Below are 23,152 nucleotides of genomic sequence, written 5' to 3'. Positions count from 1 at the left end.
TCAGTCTGTGACTCACCATCCCCTCCCTCAGTCTGTAACTCACTATCCCCTCCCTCAGTCTGTAACTCACCATCCCCTCCCTCAGTCTGTAACTCACCATCCCCTCCCTCAGTCTGTGTCTCACCATCCCCTCCCTCAGTCTTTAACTCACCATCCCCTCCCTCAGTCTGTAACTCACTATCCCCTCCCTCAGTCTGTAACTCACCATCCCCTCCCTCAGTCTGTAACTCACCATCCCCTCCCTCTGTCTGTAACTCACTATCCCCTCCCTCAGTCTGTGTCTCACTCCCCTCCCTCTGTCTGTAACTCACCATCCCCTCCCTCAGTCTGTGTCTCACCATCCCCTCCCTCTGTCTGTAACTCACCATCCCCTCCCTCAGTCTGTAACTCACCATCCCCTCCCTCAGTCTGTGTCTCACCATCCCCTCCCTCAGTCTGAGTTTAAGCATCCCCTCCCTCAGTCTGTAACTCACCATCCCCTCCCTCAGTCTGTGTCTCACCATCCCCTCCCTCAGTCTGAGTTTAAGCATCCCCTCCCTCAGTCTGTAACTCACATCCCCTCCCTCAGTCTATGTCTCACCATCCCCTCCCTCAAGTCTGTGTCTCACCATCCCCTCACTCAGTCTGTAACTCACCATCCTCCCCCTCAGTCTGTAACTCATCAATCCCTCCCTCAGTCAGTGTCTCACCATCTCCTCCCTCAGTCTGTAACTCACCATCCCCTCACTCAGTCTGAGTCTAAGCATCCCCTCCCTCAGTCTGTAACTCACCACCCCCTCCAACAGTCTATGTCTCACCATCCCCTCCCTCAAGTCTGTGTCTCACCATCCCCTCACTCAGTCTGTAACTCACCATCCTCCCCCTCAGTCTGTAACTCATCAATCCCTCCCTCAGTCAGTGTCTCACCATCGCCTCCCTCAGTCTGTAACTCACCATTCTCTCCCTCAGTCTGTTACTCACCATACCCTCACTCATTCTGTGTCTCACCATCCCCTCCCTCAGTCTGTGTCTCACCATCCCCTCCCTCAGTCTGTGTCTCACCATCCCCTCCCTCAGTCTGTAACTCACATCCCCTCCCTCAGTCTGAGTCTAAGCATCCCCTCCCTCAGTCTGTAACTCACCATCCCCTCCCTCAGTCTGAGTCTAAGCATCCCCTCCCTCAGTCTGTAACTCATCATCCCCTCCCTCAGTCTGTAACTCACCATCCCCTCCCTCAGTCTGAGTCTAAGCATCCCCTCCCTCAGTCTGTAACTCACCATCCCCTCCCTCAGTCTGAGTCTAAGCATCCCCTCCCTCAGTCTGTAACTCACCATCCCCTCCCTCAGTCTGAGTCTAAGCATCCCCTCCCTCAGTCTGTAACTCACCATCCCCTCCCTCAGTCTGAGTCTAAGCATCCCCTCCCTCAGTCTGTAACTCACCACCCCCTCCAACAGTCTATGTCTCACCATCCCCTCCCTCAAGTCTGTGTCTCACCATCCCCTCACTCAGTCTGTAACTCACCATCCTCCCCCTCAGTCTGTAACTCATCAATCCCTCCCTCAGTCAGTGTCTCACCATCGCCTCCCTCAGTCTGTAACTCACCATTCTCTCCCTCAGTCTGTTACTCACCATACCCTCACTCATTCTGTGTCTCACCATCGCCTCCCTCAGTCTGTAACTCACCATCCCCTCCCTCAGTCTGTGTCTCACCATCCCCTCCCTCAGTCTGTGTCTCACCATCCCCTCCCTCAGTCTGTAACTCACATCCCCTCCCTCAGTCTGAGTCTAAGCATCCCCTCCCTCAGTCTGTAACTCACCATCCCCTCCCTCAGTCTGAGTCTAAGCATCCCCTCCCTCAGTCTGTAACTCATCATCCCCTCCCTCAGTCTCTAACTCATCATCCCCTCCCTCAGTCTGTAACTCACCATCCCCTCCCTCAGTCTGAGTCTAAGCATCCCCTCCCTCAGTCTGTAACTCACCATCCCCTCCCTCAGTCTGAGTCTAAGCATCCCCTCCCTCAGTCTGTAACTCACCATCCCCTCCCTCAGTCTGAGTCTAAGCATCCCCTCCCTCAGTCTGTAACTCATCATCCCCTCCCTCAGTCTGAGTCGAAGCATCCCCTCCCTCAGTCTGTAACTCACCATCCCCTCCCTCAGTCTGAGTCTAATCATCCCCTCCCTCAGTCTGTAACTCACCATCCCCTCCCTCAGTCTGAGTCTAAGCATCCCCTCCCTCAGTCTGTAACTCACCATCCCCTCCCTCAGTCTGAGTCTAAGCATCCCCTCCCTCAGTCTGTAACTCACCATCCCCTCCCTCAGTCTGTAACTCACCATCCCCTCACTCAATCTGTAACTCACCAGCCCCTCCCTCAGTCTGTAACTCACCACCCCCTCCAACAGTCTATGTCTCACCATCCCCTCCCTCAAGTCTGTGTCTCACCATCCCCTCACTCAGTCTGTAACTCACCATCCTCCCCCTCAGTCTGTAACTCATCAATCCCTCCCTCAGTCAGTGTCTCACCATCGCCTCCCTCAGTCTGTAACTCACCATTCTCTCCCTCAGTCTGTTACTCACCATACCCTCACTCATTCTGTGTCTCACCATCGCCTCCCTCAGTCTGTAACTCACCATTCCCTCCCTCAGTCTGTGTCTATCCCTCCCTCAGCCAATCACTCACTATGCCCTCGATCCGTTTGAACTCATTATCTCCTCCCTCAGTCTGTGTCTCACTATCTCCTCCCTCACTCTGTGTCTCACTATCTCCTCCCTCAGTCTGTGTCTCACTATCTCCTCCCTCAGTCTGTGTCTCACTATTGCTTCCCTCAGTCTGAGTCTCACTATCTCCTCCCTCAGTCTGAGTCTCACTATCTCCTCCCTCAGTCTGTGTCTCACTATCTTCTCCCTCAGTCTGAGTCTCACTATCTCCTCCCTCAGTCTGAGTATCACTATCTCCTCCCTCAGTCTGTGTCTCACTATCTCCTCCCTCATTCTGAGTCTCACTATCTCCTCCCTCAGTCTGAGTATCACTATCTCCTCCCTCAGTCTGTGTCTCCCTATCTCCTCCCCTCAGTCTGAGTCTCACTATTGCCTCCCTCAGTCTGTGTATCACTAACTCCTCCCTCAATCTGTGTCTCACTATCCCCTCCCTCAGTCTGTGTCTCACTATCTCCTCTCTCAGACTAACCCCTCCCTCTGTAATTAAAAACAAGAAATGCTGGAACCACTCAGCAGGTCTGGCAGCATCTGTGGAAAGAGAAGCAGAGTTAACGTTTCGGGTCACTGACACAGAAACACTGACACTGTCTCACCGACACAGACTCACCAACACAGACTCACTGATACCGACTCACCGACACAGTTTCACTGACACATACACTCCGACACAGCCCCATAGACACAGACTTACCGACACTGACTCCCCGACACAGTCTCACCGACAGAGACTCACCGACACAGAGTCACTGACAGAGACTCACCGACAGAGCTGCACCGACACAGACACACCGAGAGAGACACACCGAGAGAGACACACCGACAGAGACTCACCGACACAGTCTCACCGACACAGTCTCACCGACACAGACTCACCGACAGAGACTCACCTACAAAGACTCACCTACAAAGACTCACCAACACAGACGCACCGGCACAGACTCACCAATACAGACACTGGGAGACAGACACTCTGACACAGACTCACCGACACAGACACTTCGACAGTCTCATCAACTCAGACCCACCGACAGAGATACACTGACAAAGACTGACCGAAACAGTCTCACTGACACAGACTCACCAACAGAGACTCACCGACACAGACTCACCGACACAGACCCACCGACACAGACCCACCGACACAGACCCACCGACACAGACCCACTGACACAGACTCACCGGCACAGATTCACCGACACAGACCCACCGACACAGACCCACCGACACTGATCACCGACATAGACCCACTGGCACAGACTCACCAACACTGATCACCGACATAGACCCACTGGCACAGACTCACCGACACTGATCACCGACAGAGACCCACCGGCACAGATTCACCGACACAGACCCACCGACACAGACCCACCGGCACAGACTCACTGACACATACTCACCGACACAGACCCACCGACACAGACCCACCGACACAGACCCACTGACACAGACTCACCGGCACAGATTCACCGACACAGACCCACCGACACAGACCCACCGACACAGATTCACCGACACAGACCCACCGGCACAGACTCACTGACACAGACTCACCGACACAGACTCACCGACACAGACTCACCGACACAGACCCACCGACAAAGACTCACGGACACTGACTCACCGACACAGACTCACCGACACAGACCCACCGGCACAGACCCACCGGCACAGACCCACCGGCACAGACTCACCGACACTGACTCACCGACACAGACTCACCGACACAGACCCACCGGCACAGACCCACCGGCACAGACCCACCGGCACAGACCCACCGACACAGACCCACCGGCACAGACACACCGGCACAGACACACCGACACAGACTCACCGACACAGACTCACCGACACAGACCCACCGGCACAGACACACTGACAGAGACACATCGACACACTCACACCGGCACAGAATCATCGACACAGACGCACCGACAAAGCCTCACCGACTAAGACTCACCGACAGAGACACACAGACACATACTCACTGACAAGAGACACACAGACACAGATTCACCTACATAGTTACACTGACAGAGAGCATAGACACAGACTCACCGACACAGACTCGCCGACACAGACTCACCGACACAGACCCACCGACACAGACCCACTGACACAGACTCACCGACACAGACTCACCGACACAGACTCACCGACACAGACTCACCGACACAGACTTACCAGCACAGACCCACCGGCACAGGCTCACCGACACAGACCCACTGACACAGACTCACCGACACAGACTCACCGACACAGACTTACCAACACAGACTCACCGACACAGACCCACCGGCACAGACTCACCGACACAGACCCACCGGCACAGACTCACCGACACAGACCCACCAGCACAGACCCACCGGCACAGACTCACCGACACAGACGCACTGACACAGACCCACCGGCACAGACTCACCGACACAGATTCACCGACACAGACCCACCAGCACAGACCCACCGGCACAGACCCACCAACACAGACCCACCGGCACAGACTCACCGACACAGACCCACCAGCACAGACCCACCGGCACAGACCCACCGGCACAGACCCACCGACACAGACTCACCGACACAGACTCACCGGCACAGACCCACCGGCACAGACCCACCGGCACAGACCCACCGACACAGACTCACCGACACAGACTCACCGACACAGACCCACCGGCACAGACACACTGACAGAGACACATCGACACACTCACACCGGCACAGAATCATCGACACAGACGCACCGACAAAGCCTCACCGACTAAGACTCACCGACAGAGACACACAGACACATACTCACTGACAAGAGACACACAGACACAGATTCACCTACATAGTTACACTGACAGAGAGCATAGACACAGACTCACCGACACAGACTCACCGACACAGACTCACCGACACAGACCCACCGACACAGACCCACTGACACAGACTCACCGACACAGACTCACCGACACAGACTCACCGACACAGACTCACCGACACAGACTTACCAGCACAGACCCACCGGCACAGGCTCACCGACACAGACCCACTGACACAGACTCACCGACACAGACTCACCGACACAGACTTACCAACACAGACTCACCGACACAGACCCACCGGCACAGACTCACCGACACAGACCCACCGGCACAGACTCACCGACACAGACCCACCAGCACAGACCCACCGGCACAGACTCACCGACACAGACGCACTGACACAGACCCACCGGCACAGACTCACCGACACAGATTCACTGACACAGACCCACCAGCACAGACCCACCGGCACAGACCCACCAACACAGACCCACCGGCACAGACTCACCGACACAGACTCACCGACACAGACCCACCAGCACAGACCCACCGGCACAGACCCACCGGCACAGACCCACCGACACAGACTCACCGACACAGACTCACCGACACAGACCCACCGGCACAGACCCACCGGCACAGACCCACCGACACAGACTCACCGACACAGACCCACCGGCACAGACCCACCGGCACAGACCCACCGGCACAGACTCACCGACACAGACTCACCGACACAGACCCACCAACACAGACCCACCGGCACAGTCCCACTGGCACAGACTCACCAACACAGACTTACCGACACAGACCCACCGACACAGACCCACCGGCACAGACCCACTGGCACAGACCCACCGGCACAGACTCACCGACACAGACTCACCGACACAGACCCACCAGCACAGACCCACCGGCACAGACCCACCGGCACAGACTCACCGACACAGACTCACCGACACAGACCCACCAGCACAGACCCACCGGCACAGACCCACCGGCACAGACTCACCAATACAGACGCACTGACACAGACCCACCAGCACTGACCCACCAGCACTGACCCACCGGCACAGACTCACCGACACAGACGCACTGACACAGACTCACTGACACAGACTCACCGACACAGACTCACCGACACAGACTCACCGACACAGACCCACCGGCACAGACTCACCAACACAGACCCACCGGCACAGACTCACCGACACAGACCCACCGGCACAGACCCACCGGCACAGACTCACCGGCACAGACTCACCGACACAGACCCACTGGCACAGACTCATCGACACAGACCCACCGGCACAGACTCACCAACACAGACCCACCGGCACGGACTCACCGACACAGACGCACTGGCACAGACTCACCGGCACGGACTCACCGGCACGGACTCACCGACACAGATGCACTGGCACAGACTCACCGGCACAGACTCACCGGCACAGACTCATCGACACAGACCCACCGGCACAGACTCACCAACACAGACCCACCGGCACAGACTCACCAACACAGACTCACCAACACAGACTCACCAACACAGACCCACCGGCACAGACCCACCGGCACGGACTCACCGACACAGACGCACTGGCACAGACCCACCGGCACAGACTCACCGACACAGACGCACTGACACAGACCCATTGGCTGAAACTCCCTGACACAGACTCACCAACACAGAGACACACCAACACAGACCCACTGACACAGACACATCGACACAAACACATCGACAGTCTCACCGACAGGGACTCACCGACACACACCGACCCAGATTGACTGACATAGACACACCGACATAGACACACCGACACAGTCACACCGACACAGACTCAGCGACAGACTCACCGACCATCACACACAGACACACCATCCCCCGGCTGTGCCCATGTTCCGCTGACCCCTATCAGAGTTGTGACTGTTTGTGCTCAGGTAGCTGTCAGTCAGGGACAGTACCATCCATCACAGACTGAACCTGGTCTCAGTCACTGAGTACTGACCCAGTCTGACCAGCACCAGTCTGTACTAATAACCAGTGTCAATGGGAATCAAACACTGGCTGAACCGCAGTCAGATCCTTCTTAGTTTTCCTGCCCGTGTTTGTAACTAGTGGTAACTGACACACACATTAATTTCTTACCTGCTCTGTGATGAGCTTCAGCAATTCCCCAGAGACAGGCAAACACCAGCAGGTAATAGAACTTCATGCTGCAGGAATCACACAGAGGTGGAAATGTTATTCACGTTGACAATGGAGGTTTTAGAATTGTGAGAAAGTGCATAAGAACATAAGAAATAGGAATAAGTCCATTCGGCCCCTTAAGCCTGCTCTGCCATTCAATAAGATCATGGGTGATTTGATCGTGGCCTCAACTCCATGTTCCTACCCTCCCCACATAACTCTTTACTCCCTTGTAGATCAAAAATCTGTCCAACTCAATCTTGAATATTCAATGACCCAGCTTCCACTGCTCTCTGGGGAGGAGAATTCCAAAGACTAACAATCCTCTGAGAAGAAATTCCTCTTCATCTGAAACGAGGAATTAAGAGGGCTAAAAGAGGTCATGAAATATCTTTAGCAAACAGGGTTAAAGAAAATCCCAAAGCCTTTTATTCATATATAAGGAGCAAGAGGGTAACTAGAGAAAGGATTGGCCCACTCAAGGACAAAGGAGGAAAGTTATGCGTGGAGTCAGAGAAAATGGGTGAGATTCTAAACGAGTACTTTGCATCGGTATTCACCGAGGAGAGGGACATGACGGATGTTGAGGTTAGGAACAGATGTTTGATTACTCTAGGTCAAGTCGGCATAAGGAGGGAGGAAGTGTTGGGTATTCTAAAAGGCATTAAGGTGGACAAGTCCCCAGGTCCGGATGGGATCTATCCCAGGTTTCTGAGGGAAGCGAGAGAGGAAATAGCTGGGGCCTTAACAGATAGCTTTGCAGCATCCTTAAACACGGGTGAGGTCCCGGAGGACTGGAGAATTGCTAATGTTGTCCCCTTGTTTAAGAAGGGTAGCAGGGAAAATCCAGGTAATTATAGACCGGTGAGCCTGACGTCAGTGGTAGGGAAGCTGCTGGAGAAGATACTGAGGGATAGGATCTATTCCCATCTGGAAGAAAATGGGTTTATCAGTGATAGGCAACATGGTTTTGTGCAGGGAAGGTCATGTCTTACCAACTTAATAGAATTCTTTGAGGAAGTGACAAAGTTGATTGATGAGGGAAGGGCTGTAGATGTCATATACATGGACTTCAGTAAGGCGTTTGATAAGGTTCCCCATGGCAGGCTGATGGAGAAAATGAAGGCGCATGGGGCCCAGGGTGTACTAGCTAGATGGATAAAGAACTGGCTGGGCAACAGGAGACAGAGAGTAGCAGTAGAAGGGAGTTTCTCAAAATGGAGACGTGTGACCAGTGGTGTTCCACAGGGATCCGTGCTGGGACCACTGTTGTTTGTGATATACATTAATGATTTGGAGGAAAGTATAGATGGACTGATTAGCAAGTTTGCAGACGACACTAAGATTGGTGGAGTAGCAGATAGTGAAGGGGACTGTCAGAGAATACAGCAGAATATAGATAGATTGGAGAGTTGGGCAGAGAAATGGCAGATGGAGTTCAATCAGGGCAAATGCGAGGTGATGCATTTTGGAAGATCCAATTTAAGAGTGAACTATACAGTAAATGGAAAAGTCCTGGGGAAAATTGATGTCCAGAGAGATTTGGGTGTTCAGGTCCACTGTTCCCTGAAGGTGGCAACGCAGGTAAATAGAGTGGTCAAGAAGGCATACGGCATGCTTTCCTTCATCGGACGGGGTATTGAGTACAAGAGTTGGCAGGTCATGTTACAGTTGTATAGGACTTTGGTTCGGCCACATTTGGAATACTGCGTGCAGTTCTGGTCGCCACATTACCAAAAGGATGTGGATGCTTTGGAGAGGGTGCAGAGGAGGTTCACCAGGATGTTGCTGGTATGGAGGGCGCTAGCTATGAAGAGAGGTTGAGTAGATTAGGATTATTTTCATTAGAAAGACGGAGGTTGAGGGGGGACCTGATTGAGGTGTACAAAATCATGAGAGGTATAGACAGGGTGGATAGCAAGAAGCTTTTTCCCAGAGTGGGGGATTCAATTACTAGGGGTCACGAGTTCAAAGTGAGAGGGGAAAAGTTTAGGGGGGATATGCGTGGAAAGTTCTTTACGCAGAGGGTGGTGGGTGCCTGGAACGCGTTGCCAGCGGAGGTGGTAGATGCGGGCACGATGGCGTCTTTTAAGATGTATCTAGACAGATACATGAATGGGCAGGAAGTAAAGAGATACAGACCCTTAGAAAATAGGCGACATGTTTAGATAGAGGATCTGAATCGGCACAGGCTTGGAGTGCCGAAGGGCCTGTTCCTGTGCTGTAATTTTCTTTGTTCTTTGTTCTTTGTTCTGTCTCCGTCTTAAATGGGAGACCCCTTATTCTGAAACTGTGTCCCCTAGTTCCAGATTCCCCCAGGAGGGGAAACATCCTCTCAGTATCCACCCTGTCAAGCCCCCCTCAGAATCTTGCATATTTCAATAAGTTCACCTCTCACTCTTCTAAACTCCAATGAGTATCGGCCCAACCTGCTCAACCTTTCCTCATAAGACGACCCCTTCCAGAATCAGTCTAGTGAACCTTCTCTGAACCGCTTCCAATGCAAGGATATCCCTCCTTAAATCAGGAGACCAAAACTGTATACAACACTCTAGGTGTGGTCTCACCAGTGCTCTGTGCAGTTGTAGCAAGACTTCCCTACTTTTATACTCCAGCCCCATTGCAATAAAGACCAACATTCCATTTGCCTTCCGAATCACTTGCTGTATCTGCATGCTAACCTTTTGTGATTCATGCAAAGGGACACGCAGATCCCTCTGTACCGCAGCATTCTGCAGTCTCTCTCCATTTAAAGAATATTTTGCTTTTCTATTCTTCCTGCCAAAGTTGACAACCTCACATTTTCCCACATTATAGTCCATCTGTCAAGTTTCTGTTTTCTCACTTAACCTATCTATATCCCTTTTCCAGACACTTTGTGTCCTTCTCACAACTTGCTTTCCAACTTATCTTTGTATCATTTGCAATTTTGGCTACAATACTCTTATTCCCTTCATCCAAGTCATTAATATAGATTGTAAATAGTTGAGGTCCCAGCACTGATCCCTGTGGCACTCCACTAGTTACAGCTTGCCAACCTGAAAATTCCCCATTTATCCCGACTCTCTGTTTCCTGTTAGTTAGCCAATCCTCTATCCATACTAATATATTACCCCATCACATGAGCTCTTTTCTTGTGTAGTAACGTTTTGGAAATCCAAATACACTACATCTACTGGTTCCCCTTTATCCACCCTGCTTGTTACATCCTCAAAGAACTCTAATAAATTTGTCAATCATGATTTCCTTTCGTAAAACCGTGCTGACTTTTTCTGATTGCATTATGTTTTCTTAATATTCTGCTACTGCTTCCTTATTAATGGATTCCAGTATTTTCCTGACTTATATTTTCCTGCTTTCTGTTTCCCTCCTTTCTTGATCAGAGGTGCTACATTTGTGGTTTTCCAGTCCACTAGGACCTTTCCAGAATCTAGGGAATTTTGGAAGATTACAACCAGTGCATCCACTATCTCTGCAGCCACTTCTTTTCAGGTCTGAGGATGCAGGTTATCAGATCCAGGGGACTTGTTAGCTTTTAGTCCCATTAGTTTACTTAGTACTTTTTCTCTAGTGATATTGATTGTTTCAAGTTCCTTCCTCCTCTTTGCCTCTGGATTTTCTACTATACTTGGCATGCTCATAATGCCTTCTACTGTGAAGACTGATTCAACATACTTCCTCAAAGTTTCTGCCGTTTCCTTGTTTTCCATTGTTAATTCCCCAGCCTCACCCTCTAAGGGACAATATTTGTTTTAGCTATTCTCTTCATTTTTATATACTTGTAGAAACTCTTATTGACTGTTCTTAAATTTCTTGCTAGTTTATTCTCATATTTTAATTTCTCCCTTTTATTTTAGTCATCCTCTACTGGTATCTAAATTTTTCCCAATCTTCTGGCCCACCACTAATCTTCACAGCATTGTTTATTTTTATTTATTTAGAGATACAACACTAAAACAGGCCCTTCGGCCCACCGAGTCTGTGCCGACCAAAAACCACCTACTTATACTAACCCTACAGTAATTCCATATTCCCTACCACCTACCTACACTAGGGGCAATTTACAACAGCCAATTTACCTATCACCTGCAAGTCTTTGGCTGTGGGAGGAAACCAGAGCACCCGGAGAAAACCTACACAGTCACAGGGAGAACTTGCAAACTCCACACAAGCAGTACCCAGAATCGAACCCAGGTCCCTGGAGCTGTGAGGCTGCGGTGCTAACCACTGCGCCACTGTGCCATGCCTTTTCTTTTCAGTTTAATACCATCCTTATTTAGTTAGCACGGATGGAGCATCCGGCTCATAGATTCTTTCTTGCTCAATGGAATATATCTTTATTGAATGTTATAAAATATCTCCTTAAATGTCTGCCATGGTTTATCCACTATCTTATCTTTTAACCTATTTTCCCAATTCAATTTAGCCAAGTCTATCTTCATATCTTTGTAATTGCCTTTATTTAAATTTAAGACATAAGTTTCAGACATAAGCTTCTCACCCTCAGACTGAATGTGAAATTCTATCAAGCTATGATCATCAGCCTAAATGATCCTTTACCACAAGATCATTAATTAATCCTGCCTCATTACACATTGCCAGATCTAAAATAGTCTGTTTCATAGTTTGTTCCACAATCTATTGTTGTAAGACACTGTCCCACAAAGAAAAAGGGTGAGACAGCCAAGTCTTGAGCCCCAGGGATGTAAAGGAGCTTACAGGGTAAGATAAGGCAGAAAAGGAAAGTTTATTTCCGACACCGAGAACTCAATACTACAGAAAGCCGAGAAGAGTATAGAAAGTGGAGGGGTGAAATCACAGAGGAAATTAGGAAAGCAAAGAGAGGGCATGAAATAAGGTGATGCATTTGGGGAGGTCAAACAAAGCAAAGGTGTTCACCTTGGGTGAATGTCCACAGATCCCTGAAGGTAGCAGGACAGGTTGATAAGGGGGTTAAGAAGGCAAATAGGATCACAGGAACAGGAGTAGGCCATTCAGCCTATCGAGCCTGCCCCGACATTCAATATGATCATGGCTGATTCAACGCCTTTTTCTCACACTATTCTCATATCTCCTTTGTCATTTGTATTTAGAAATCTGTCAATCTCTGCTTTAAACATACTCAATGACTGAGCTTCCACAGCCCTCTGGGGTAGAGAATTCCAAAGATTCACAACCCTCTGAGTAAAGAAATTTCTCCACATCTCTGTCCTAAGTGGCTTCCCCCTTCTTTTGAAATTGTGTCCCTGGTTGGGGAGTCTACAACCAGGGGAAACATCTTACCTGCATCATCCCTTTAAGTATTTTGTAGGTTTCAATGAGATCACTTCTCATTCTTCAAAACTCCAGACAAATTAAATTGGCAAAGGCAGCCTTGAGGATGAGTTCATAGAGTGTATTAGTATCATAGAAAGTTTAAGGCACAGAAAGAGGCCACTTGACCCATCGTGTCTGTGCTGGCTGAAAAACAATCCACCCATTCTAAACCCGCCTTCCAGCATTTGGTCCATCGACCTGCAGATTACGGCACTTGAGGTGCATATCCAGACTCCTTTTGAATGAGTTGAGGGTCTCTGCCTCAACTACCCTTTCAGGCAGTGAGTTCCAGACGATCACCATCCTCTGGGTTAAAAAAAAATGTTCTCATCTCTCTGCTAATTTTTCTACCAATCACTGAATCTGTGCCCCTTAGTCACTGACCTCTCTGCTAAGGTGAATAGACCCTTCACCTCCACTCTATCCAGGCCCCTCAAAATTTTGTACATTTCAATCAGATCTCCCCTCAGCCTTCTCTGTTCCAAGGAGAACAACCCCAGCCTATTCAATCTTTCCAGAATATTTTTAAGGCAGAGGTACCTAGATTCTTGATAAGCAAGGGGGGGTGAAAGGTTATCGGGGGTAGGCGGGAATGTGGAGTTGAGGTTACAATCAGATCAGCCATGAATGTATTGAATGGCGGAGCAGGCTCAAGAGGCCGAGTGGCCTCCTCCTGCTCCTAATTCGGATGTTAGAATGTTTGTAAATCATTGAAAGTTGAAGAACAATTTCAGAAAATGGTTAATAAAGATATGGAATCCTGGGTTTTATAAATAGAGGCATAGAGTACAAAAACAAGGAAGTTATGGTGAACCTTTATAAAACACTGGTTTGGTCTCAACTGGAATATTGTGTCCAATTCTGGGCACCACACTTTAGGAAGGATGTGAGGGCATTAGAGAGGGTGCAGAAAAGATTCATGAGAATGGTTCCAGGGATGAGGGACTTCAGTTACTTAGATAGACTGGAGAAGCTGAGGCTGTTCTCCTTAGAGAAGATTGAGAGGAGATTTGATAGAGGTGTTCAAAATCATGAGGGATCTGGACAGAGTAGATAGAGAGAAAGTGTTCCCATTGGCGGAAAGGTCAAGAACCAGAGGAGACCAATTGACGGTGAATGGCGAAAGAACCAAAGCAACATGAACAAAATCTGTTTTTACACAGTGAGTGATTAAGATTTGGAATGGACTGCCTGAGAGTGTGGACAAGGTAGATAAATCATCTGAAATGAATTCGAAAGGCTACTGGGAAATGTGCTCTATACCAGAAATCCAGTTGCGAAGAATAAAACTTCAGCCAACCTTTATACCGTTTTATCTTTATTTACATAGTTACCAATTACAAACATAAACACAGTGTGATGAAAGACCCCCTTCTGTGTTGTAACAATTTTATAATTCTATGACTCCCTGATATCTAGAAGGGTAAAAGTGATTTGATTGAGCACTTTAGGATTTTGGAATGAATTCATAGGGTAGACAGAGATAAACTTTCACTGCTGGTGGGGGAATCAAGGACAAGGGGGACATAACCTTAAAAAAGAGATAGGTCATTCAGCAGAGAAGTTAGGCAACACTTTTTCATGCAAAGGATAGTAGAAAATTGGAACTCTGGCACAAAAAGCAGTACTTGCTCAATCAATCAATTTAACTCTGAGGTTGATGTACTTCTGTTAGACAAAAGTATTAAGGGATATGGAGCCAAGGCACATAGATAGAGTTAGGATACAGATCAGCCATGATCTGCTTGAATGGCAGAAGAGGCTTGAAAGGCTATAGCTGTCCATCAGTTTTTTAAAATTCATTTTTCAGATGCGGGTTTCACTGGCAAGGCCAGTATTTACTGCCCCTCTCTAATTGCCATGAGAAGTTGGTGGTAAGCTGCTTTCTTGAACTGTTGCAGTTCTTGGGGTGTAGGTACACCGATAGTGCTGTTAGGAAGGTAGTTCCAGGATTTTCACCCAGCGACAGTGAAGAAACGGCGATTATAGTTCCAAGTCAGGATGGTGTGTGACTTGGAACAACATAATTAAAAATCTGAAGTCTATCATTGCTATAAATATCTTGAAACAACTATTGCTGTACACCAATTGTCACTAGTAGTATTATATATAGCAGAAGGGGTCAATAGAGGAGTTCAGTAAGAGGAACACTCAGGGGTCCCATTGACCAAAAACCTACTCATTGTATCCAATTCTGGGCACTATACTTTAGGAAGGATGTGAAGACATTGGAGAGGGTGTAGAAAAGATTCATGAGAATGGTTCCAGGGGTGAGGGACTTCAGTTACGTAGACAGACTGGAGAAGCTGAGGCTGTTCTCCTTAAAGAGATGATTGAGAGGAGATTTGATAGAGGTGTTTAAAATCATGAAGGATCTGGACAGAGTAGATAGAGAGAAACAGTTCCCATTGGCGGAAAGGTCAAGAACCAGAGGAGACCAATTGACGGTGAATGGCGAAAGAACCAAAGCAACATGTTTTCTACACAGCAAGTGATTAGGATGTGGAATGGACTGCCTGAGTGTGTGGACAAGGTAGATAAATCATTGAGGCTTCTCAGTATTATTGTACAATATGTAATTCTGTGTCTTGCAATAACCCAAATTGCCACATTTTACTATCTAAAATTGTATAAAATGCAGGATAATTGTAAAATATGCTTAAGTATAAAAATGGTTTGAGACTGAATGAAGAATAAAGTCTGCTGATTAACAAGCCAGGATTACTTGGGCCCCAGAGGAAGTATCCACTTCCTGTCAGGGAGAGAGATTCTTACCAACTGACGGAAAATATAACAAGACCCTGTGAGTTAGCAGAATTTATTGTGCAAGAGGGAAACCTCCAAACCCATTTAAAGGAGGGTGAATGTAAAATCATTACAGCCCCTCCCATCACCTTCTCTCATCCATTTCGCCCAGCAATCCTCTCCCTCTGTCCTCACCTCCCTCTCCTCTCCCACACACTTGTTCTCCTACCCTCAAGCCTCTCCCCTCTCCAGCTTTCACATCAAGACCTCTCCCCTCTGCCTCTCCCTCTTCCTATCTCCTCTGCACGATGTCGACCCTCACCCTTTCCCCAGCCTCTGTTCTCTCTGACTGGGTCACCTTCCAGTCCGTTGACATCGAGGAGTTTTTTACCGTACTCACTGAGCCCCCAGACATTTCCATTTTCCTCTTCAGTTCTTCTATCCTATCCTTGAGCTGTCTGACTGGCAGAAAACCAAGAGCAGAAACCATTTCACTCACTAATCACTGCCCTCAGATCCCCCTCCATTCATTGGCCAGGATTTTACAGAGCTCCCAATGTCAGGCTCTGCGGCGGGGGAGGCCGGAAGACCGTTCGGCAGCAGCCCACCACGGAGCCCGGTGCTGGGATAGCCAGGCATGATCCTCTCTGCAGCAGCAAGGCTCTGGGGCAGCCCCCCCCCCGCCCCCACCACTGGGGGTTGGGACCCTGCTTTCTATATTGAAATGAGCACAATGCATAAATTTATAAACCTACCTGCAACCTTACGGTCGGGAGGCCGGCACTCACACATCTTCACTTCCCCGTCTGGGGAAAGTGGGCGCCGAAGTGGTGGACAAGGTGGGCAAGGGAGGGAAGTTAATATTTTTAATGTGGGAGCGGAGGAGGTAGAGGATGGGGTCAAATTTTCATGGTTAGTGTAGGGGATGTTGAGAAGGAGTGACGTGTGAACTTTGTTCAGTTTGTGGGGGGGTGAGAAGGTCATGTTTGCAAGGTAAGTGTTTTGGGGCGGGTGGAAGGGTATTGTTATTGGGGGGTGGGAAAGGAGCGATGATAGAATTCTGATGGGAGCAGTGAGGGGGGGGGGGTTCAGTTTAAAAAAGTAAATTGGATGGGAGGACTGTCTTAGGGCAGCTGATCCCATTGCTGGGGATGGACAGCCTGACCCCTCCACATGATGGGGGTGGGATCGAGCACGCTGATGTGCACATGTAAACTATCCGCTGAGCAGTAGATTGTGGCAGCCTGGCGGTGCCCAGTCCGCACATGCAGATTGCCATTTTTATTTGCTGCAGCAGACGCATAAAATCCAGCCCATCATGTGACCTACTGCCGTGCTCGGCATATTAAAGAATCATACAGCCTCGGAGGCAGACATTTGGCCCAATGTGCCCTTGCCAGCTCTCCCCTTCTGCCACTCTCCTCCTCTTTCCCCATAGCTCTGAAAGTTTCTCACCTTCAACTATTTATCCAATTCTCTTTTGAAAGTTAATATTGAATCTGCTTCCACCGCCCTTTCAAGCAGCGCGTTCCAGATCACAACAACTCACTGTGTAAAAACATTGTTTCTTCATCATTAGGGATGGGTAATAAATGCTGGCCTGGTCAGTGATGCCCACCTCCCCATGGAAGTGAACAATAAAAAATCTCCCTCTGGTCCTTTTTCCAATTACCTTAAATCTATTCCCTCTGGTTACCGACCCTCCTGCCACAGAAAACAGGTTCTTATTTAATCTGTCAAAACCCCTCGTGATCTTGAACACCTCGATTAAATCTCCCCTCAACCTTCTCTGCTTTAAGGAGAACAATCCCAGCTTCTCCAGTCTCTCCACATTAACTGAAGTCCCTCATCCCTGGACATAGAAACATAAAAAAATAGGAGCAGGAGTAGGCTATTCGGCCCTTCGAGCCTGCTCTGCTATTCAATATGATCATGGCTGATCATCCAAACTCAGTACCCTGCTCCCGCTTTCTCCCCATATCCCTTGATCCCTTTAGCCCCCAGAACTATATCTAACTCTTTCTTGAGCATATTTAATGATTTGGCCTCAACTGCTTTCTGTGGTAGAGAATTCCACAGGTTCAGCACTGTCTGGGTGAAGAAATCTCTCCTCACCTCAGTCCTAAATGGCTTACCCTTTATCCTTAGACTGTGACCCCTGGTTCTGGACTCCCCCACCATCGGGAACATCCTTCCTGCATCTAGTCTGTCCAGTCCTGTTAGAATTTTGTAGGTTTCTATGAGATCCCCTCTCGTTCTTCTAAACTCTAGCGAATGCAAACCTAATCGACCCAATCTCTCTTCATACGTCAGTCCTGCCATCCCAGGAATCAGTCTGGTGAACCTTCACTGCACTCCCTCCATAGCAAGAACATCCTTCCTCAGATAAGGAGACCAAAACTGCACACAATACTCCAGATGTGGTCTCACCAAGGCCTTATACAATTGCAGCAAGACACTCCTGCTCCTGTACTCAAATCCTCTCACTATGAAGGCCAACATACCATTTTCCTTCTTAACTGCCTGCTGCACCTGCATGCTTACTTTCAGTGACTGGTACACAAGAACACCCAGGTCTTGTTGCACCTCCCCCTTTCCCAATCTATCGCCGTTCAGATAATAATCTGCCTTTCTGTTTTTGCTTCCAATGTGAATAACCTCACATTTATCCACATTATACTGCATCTACCATGTATTTACCCACTCACTCAACCTGTCCAAATCACACTGGAGCTTCTCTGCATCCTCCTCACTGCTTACACTCACACCCAGCTTTGTGTTGTCTGCAAATATTACATTTAATTCCCTCATCTATATCATTAATATATATTGTGAATAGCTGGGATCCCAGCACTGATCCCTGCGGTACCCCACTAGTCACTGTCTGCCACTCAGAAAAAGACCCGTTTATTCCTACTCTCTGTTTCCTGTCTGCCAACCAGTTCCTATCCATGTCAGTACCTTACCCTCAATTCCATGTGCTTTAATTTTGCATGCTAATCTCTTATGTGGGACCTTATCGAAAGCCTTCTGAAAGTCTAAATACACCACATCCACTGGTTCTCCCTTATCTATTCTACTAGTTATATTCTCAAAAAATTCCAGTAGATTTGTCAAGCATGATTTCCCTTTCCTAAATCCATGTTGACTTTGTCCGATCCTGTCATTGTTTTTCAAGTGCTCTGCTATTACATCTTTTATAATGGACTCTAGCATTTTTCCCACTACTGATGAATACTTGGCATCAGGTGGCAGGACTATATCTCCAACACAGAAGTCCTTGAAGCGGCCAACATCCCCAGCTTATACACACTACTGAGTCAGCGGCGCTTGAGATGGCTTGGCCATGTGAGCCGCATGGAAGATGGCAGGATCCCCAAAGACACATTGTACAGCGAGCTCGCCACTGGTATCAGACCCACCGGCCGTCCATGTCTCCGTTATAAAGACGTCTGCAAACGCGACATGAAATCGTGTGACATTGATCACAAGTCGTGGGAGTCAGTTGCCAGCATTCGCCAGAGCTGGCGGGCAGCCATAAAGACAGGGCTAAATTGTGGCGAGTCGAAGAGACTTAGTAGTTGGCAGGAAAAAAGACAGAGGCGCAAGGGGAGAGCCAACTGTGCAACAGCCCCAACAAACAAATTTCTCTGCAGCACCTGTGGAAGAGCCTGTCACTCCAGAATTGGCCTTTATAGCCACTCCAGGCGCTGCTTCACAAACCACTGACCACCTCCAGGCGCGTATCCATTGTCTCTCGAGATAAGGAGGCCCAAAAGAAAGAAAGATGTCAGGTCTATAACTCCCTGTTTTCTCGCTTCCTCCTTTTTGAAATAGTGGGGTTACATTAGCTACCCTCCAATCCATTGGAACTGTTCCAGAGTCTATAGAATTTTGAAAAATGACCAGCAATGCATCTACTATTTTTAGGGCCATTTCCTTAAATACTCTGGGAGGTAGATTATCAGGCACTGGGGATTTATCGGCCTTCAATCCCATCAATTTTTCTGACACCATTTCCCTCCTAATACCGATTTCATACAGTTCCTCCTTCTCACTGGACACTATGTTCCCCAACATTTCTGGGAGGTAATTTGTGTCCTCCTTTGTGAAGACAGAACCAAAGTATGTATTTAATTGGTCTGCCATTTCTTTATTCCCCATTATAAATTACCACGTTGCTGACTCTAGGGGACCCACATTTGTCTTCACTAATCTTTTTCTCTTCACATATCTATAGAAGCTTTTACAGTCAGTTTTTATGTTCCCTGCAAGCTTATTCTCATACTCTATTTTCCCCTTCTTAATCAATCCCTTTGTCCTCCTTTGCTGAATTCTGAACTGCTCCCAATCCTCAGTTTTGCTGCTTGTTCTGGCCATTTTATATTTCTCCTCCTTGAATCTAATACTATCCCTAATTTCTTTTGTAAGCCACGGTTGAGCCACCCCTCCTGTTTTATTTTTGCGCCAGACAGGAATGAACAATTGTTGTAATTCATCCATGTGCTCTTTAAATGTTAGCCATTGCCTATCCACTGTCAACCCTTTCAGTAACATTCCCCAATCTATCATAGCCGACTCGCGCCTCATACCTTCATAGTTTCCTTTATTTAGATTCAGGACCCTAGTCACGGAATCAACTCTCTCACTCTCCATCTTAATGAAGAATTCTATCATGTACCATTCTTGTAAATCTCCTCTGCACCCTCTCTGTAAGCAGCCTTTTAATGATTTATTATAAAATTTAAGTCCTTTAAATATGAACCATTCTCTAGTTTTTCAGGTTCGTAATTTTTTTTTATTCGTTTCATGGGAGGTGGACATCGCTGGAAAAGCCAGCATTTGTTGCCCATCCCTAATTGCCCTTGAACTGAGTGGTTTGCTTGGCCATTTCAGAGGGCATTTTAAGAGTTAGCCACATTGCTGTGGATCTGGAGTCACATGTAGGCCAGATCAGGTAAGGACAGCAGATTTCCTTCCCTAAAGGGCATTAGTGAACCAGATAGGTTTTTACAACAATCGATGGTAGTTTCATAGCACTATTACTGAGACTAGCTTTCAATTCCGGATTTTTATTAATTAATTGACTTTAAATTCCACCAGCTGCCATGGTGGGATTTGAACCCATGTGCCTAGGGCATTAGCCTAGGCCTCAGAATTACTAGTTCAGTGACATTACCACTACACCTATTGGATTTTTCTGCCCTTATTTAACCAAGATTTGAAGCAGGCTGGTACTTCTACAATTGGAGAGAGGACTTTGATAGGAGTGCATTCAGTGAATGCCAATAACCTCAACCATAAGCATCCACAGAGACTGGATGGACAAGTGGGAAAAACAACCCAAAGGAGGAAATAGATCCCTAGCATGTACCCCTTGTACCGTCCGTAAGCCCTAATACAGAATTAAGATGCACACTGAGGAAAAGGAGTGTTAGGGATTGTCCCAACATGGATCCACCTCCCAATCCCTAGACTACACACAGACTTCAGGAAAAGAGATCAGGAAATGTTCCTCACCTTGCGTAGGATCTTCGCAGTTGCTGAGAGTCTCGGTTTGATCAGAGTTTATATCACAGCAATTGAGAGGTAGATCAGGGTCACATGCTGCTAACACTGCATTGCTATTGGCTATAGGTTTGATGCCATTTGTCAATCTTTGGTAATATCAATTTGAGCAATGCCCTCAGAAATAGAAGAACTAGAGGAATATGCAACATGTGTAGGACCGTTAAACAGTTTGGGATAAGAGGAAATGTTCTGTTTGAAAGGAGAAGTGTAGCAAGACTGAGAGCTAAGGAGTGAGGGGGTCTTCCCAACATAGGTGCTCTGTCTGATCCTGAACTGAGGCTAGGATTAGGCCCACTGGAACCTCAACCTTTGACCCTCATGAGGATCTGGGGTCAGGAAGTGGACCCTAATTAACCTGCCAGTGATGGTTACTGATTTCCCCGAGGGGTTAGTGTGGAGGACCAAGGGTGATGGTGTTTCAATGCAGAGAGTCTGGCTGATGTGCTGAGCTGCAGCAATTTTGGGGACTTTCTTAGATTGAAGTTAATATATTCACATGAATACGCTGGAAAGGCCAAAATTTATTGCCCACTTCTATACAACTGAGTGACTTGCTCGGCCATTTCAGAGGGCAGTTAAGGGTCAACCACATTGCTGTGGGTCTGGAGTTACATGTAGGCTAGACCAGGTAAAGATGGCAGATTTCCTTCCCTGAAAGGACATTAGAGAACCAGATGGGTTTTTACAACAACCTGATAGTTTCATGGTCACCATTACTGAGACTAGCCTTTTGTTCCAGATTTATTAATTAACTGAATTTAAATTCCACCAGCGGCCTGGTTTAGATTTGAACTGATATCGCTGGATCATTACTCCAGGGCTCTGGATTACTGGTACAATAACATAACCAGTATGCTGCCATACCTCTTCTTTGGCCTCCTTATCTCGAGAGACAATGGGTAAGCACCTGGAGGTGGTCAGTGGTTTGTGAAGCAGTGCCTGGAGTGGCTTTCAAGGCCAATTCTAGAGTGACAGACTCTTCCACAGGTGCTGCAGAGAAATTTGTTTGTCGGTGCTGTTACACAACTGGCTCTCCCCTTGCGCCTGTCTTTTTTCCTGCCAACTACTAAGTCTCTTCGACTCGCCACATTTTAGCCCTGTCTTTATGGCTGCCCGCCAGCTCTGGCGAACGCTGGCAACTGACTCCCACGACTTGTGATCAATGTCACAGGATTTCATGTCGCGTTTGCAGATGTCTTTAAAGCGGAGACATGGACGGCCGGTGGGTCTGATACCAGTGGCGAGCTCATTGTACAATGTGTCTTTGGGGATCCTGCCATCTTCCATGCGGCTCACATGGCCAAGCCATCTCAAGCGCTGCTGACTCAGTAGTGTGTACAAGCTGGGGATGTTGGCCGCCTCGAGGACTTCTGTGCTGGAGATACAGTCCTGCCACCTGATGCCAAGTATTCTCCGGAGGCAGCGAAGATGGAATGAATTGAGACGTCGCTCTTGGCTGACATACGTTGTCCAGGCCTCGCTGCCATAGAGCAAGGTACTGAGGACACAGGCTTGAAACACTCGGACATTTGTGTTCCGTGTCAGTGCGCCATTTTCCCACACTCTCTTGGCCAGTCTGGACATAACAGTGGAAGCCTTTCCCATGTGCTTGTTGATTTTTGCATCTAGAGACAGGTTACTGGTGATAGTTGAGCCTAGGTAGGTGAACTCTTGAACCACTTCCAGAGCGTGGTCGGCGATATTGATGGATGGAGCATTTCTGATGTCCTGCCCCATGATGTTCGTTTTCTTGAGGCTGATGGTTAGGCCAAATTCATTGCAGGCAGCTGCAAACCTGTCGATGAGACTCTGCAGGCACTCT

General features: G+C 48.3%; 1 protein-coding gene across 1 annotated transcript in view; it reads right to left on the bottom strand.

Moving 5' to 3' along the window:
- LOC137351678 (fucolectin-like) overlaps positions 1-21,312 on the bottom strand; it is a 105,256-nt gene extending 83,944 nt beyond the window's left edge. The window contains exons 1-2 of the mRNA XM_068016381.1: positions 21,280-21,312; positions 7,657-7,724 (exon numbers count right to left, since the gene is read on the bottom strand). Of these exons, the coding sequence (XP_067872482.1) occupies positions 7,657-7,723 (67 nt within the window). The 5' untranslated portion in view covers position 7,724; positions 21,280-21,312. The remainder of the gene's footprint in view (positions 1-7,656; positions 7,725-21,279) is intronic.
- Between the last annotated feature and the right edge of the window lie 1,840 nt (positions 21,313-23,152).

Source organism: Heterodontus francisci, chromosome 2 (genome assembly GCF_036365525.1).
Source record: "Heterodontus francisci isolate sHetFra1 chromosome 2, sHetFra1.hap1, whole genome shotgun sequence".
Taxonomy (NCBI): domain Eukaryota; kingdom Metazoa; phylum Chordata; class Chondrichthyes; order Heterodontiformes; family Heterodontidae; genus Heterodontus; species Heterodontus francisci.
This window is presented reverse-complemented; position numbering and strand designations above follow the sequence as displayed.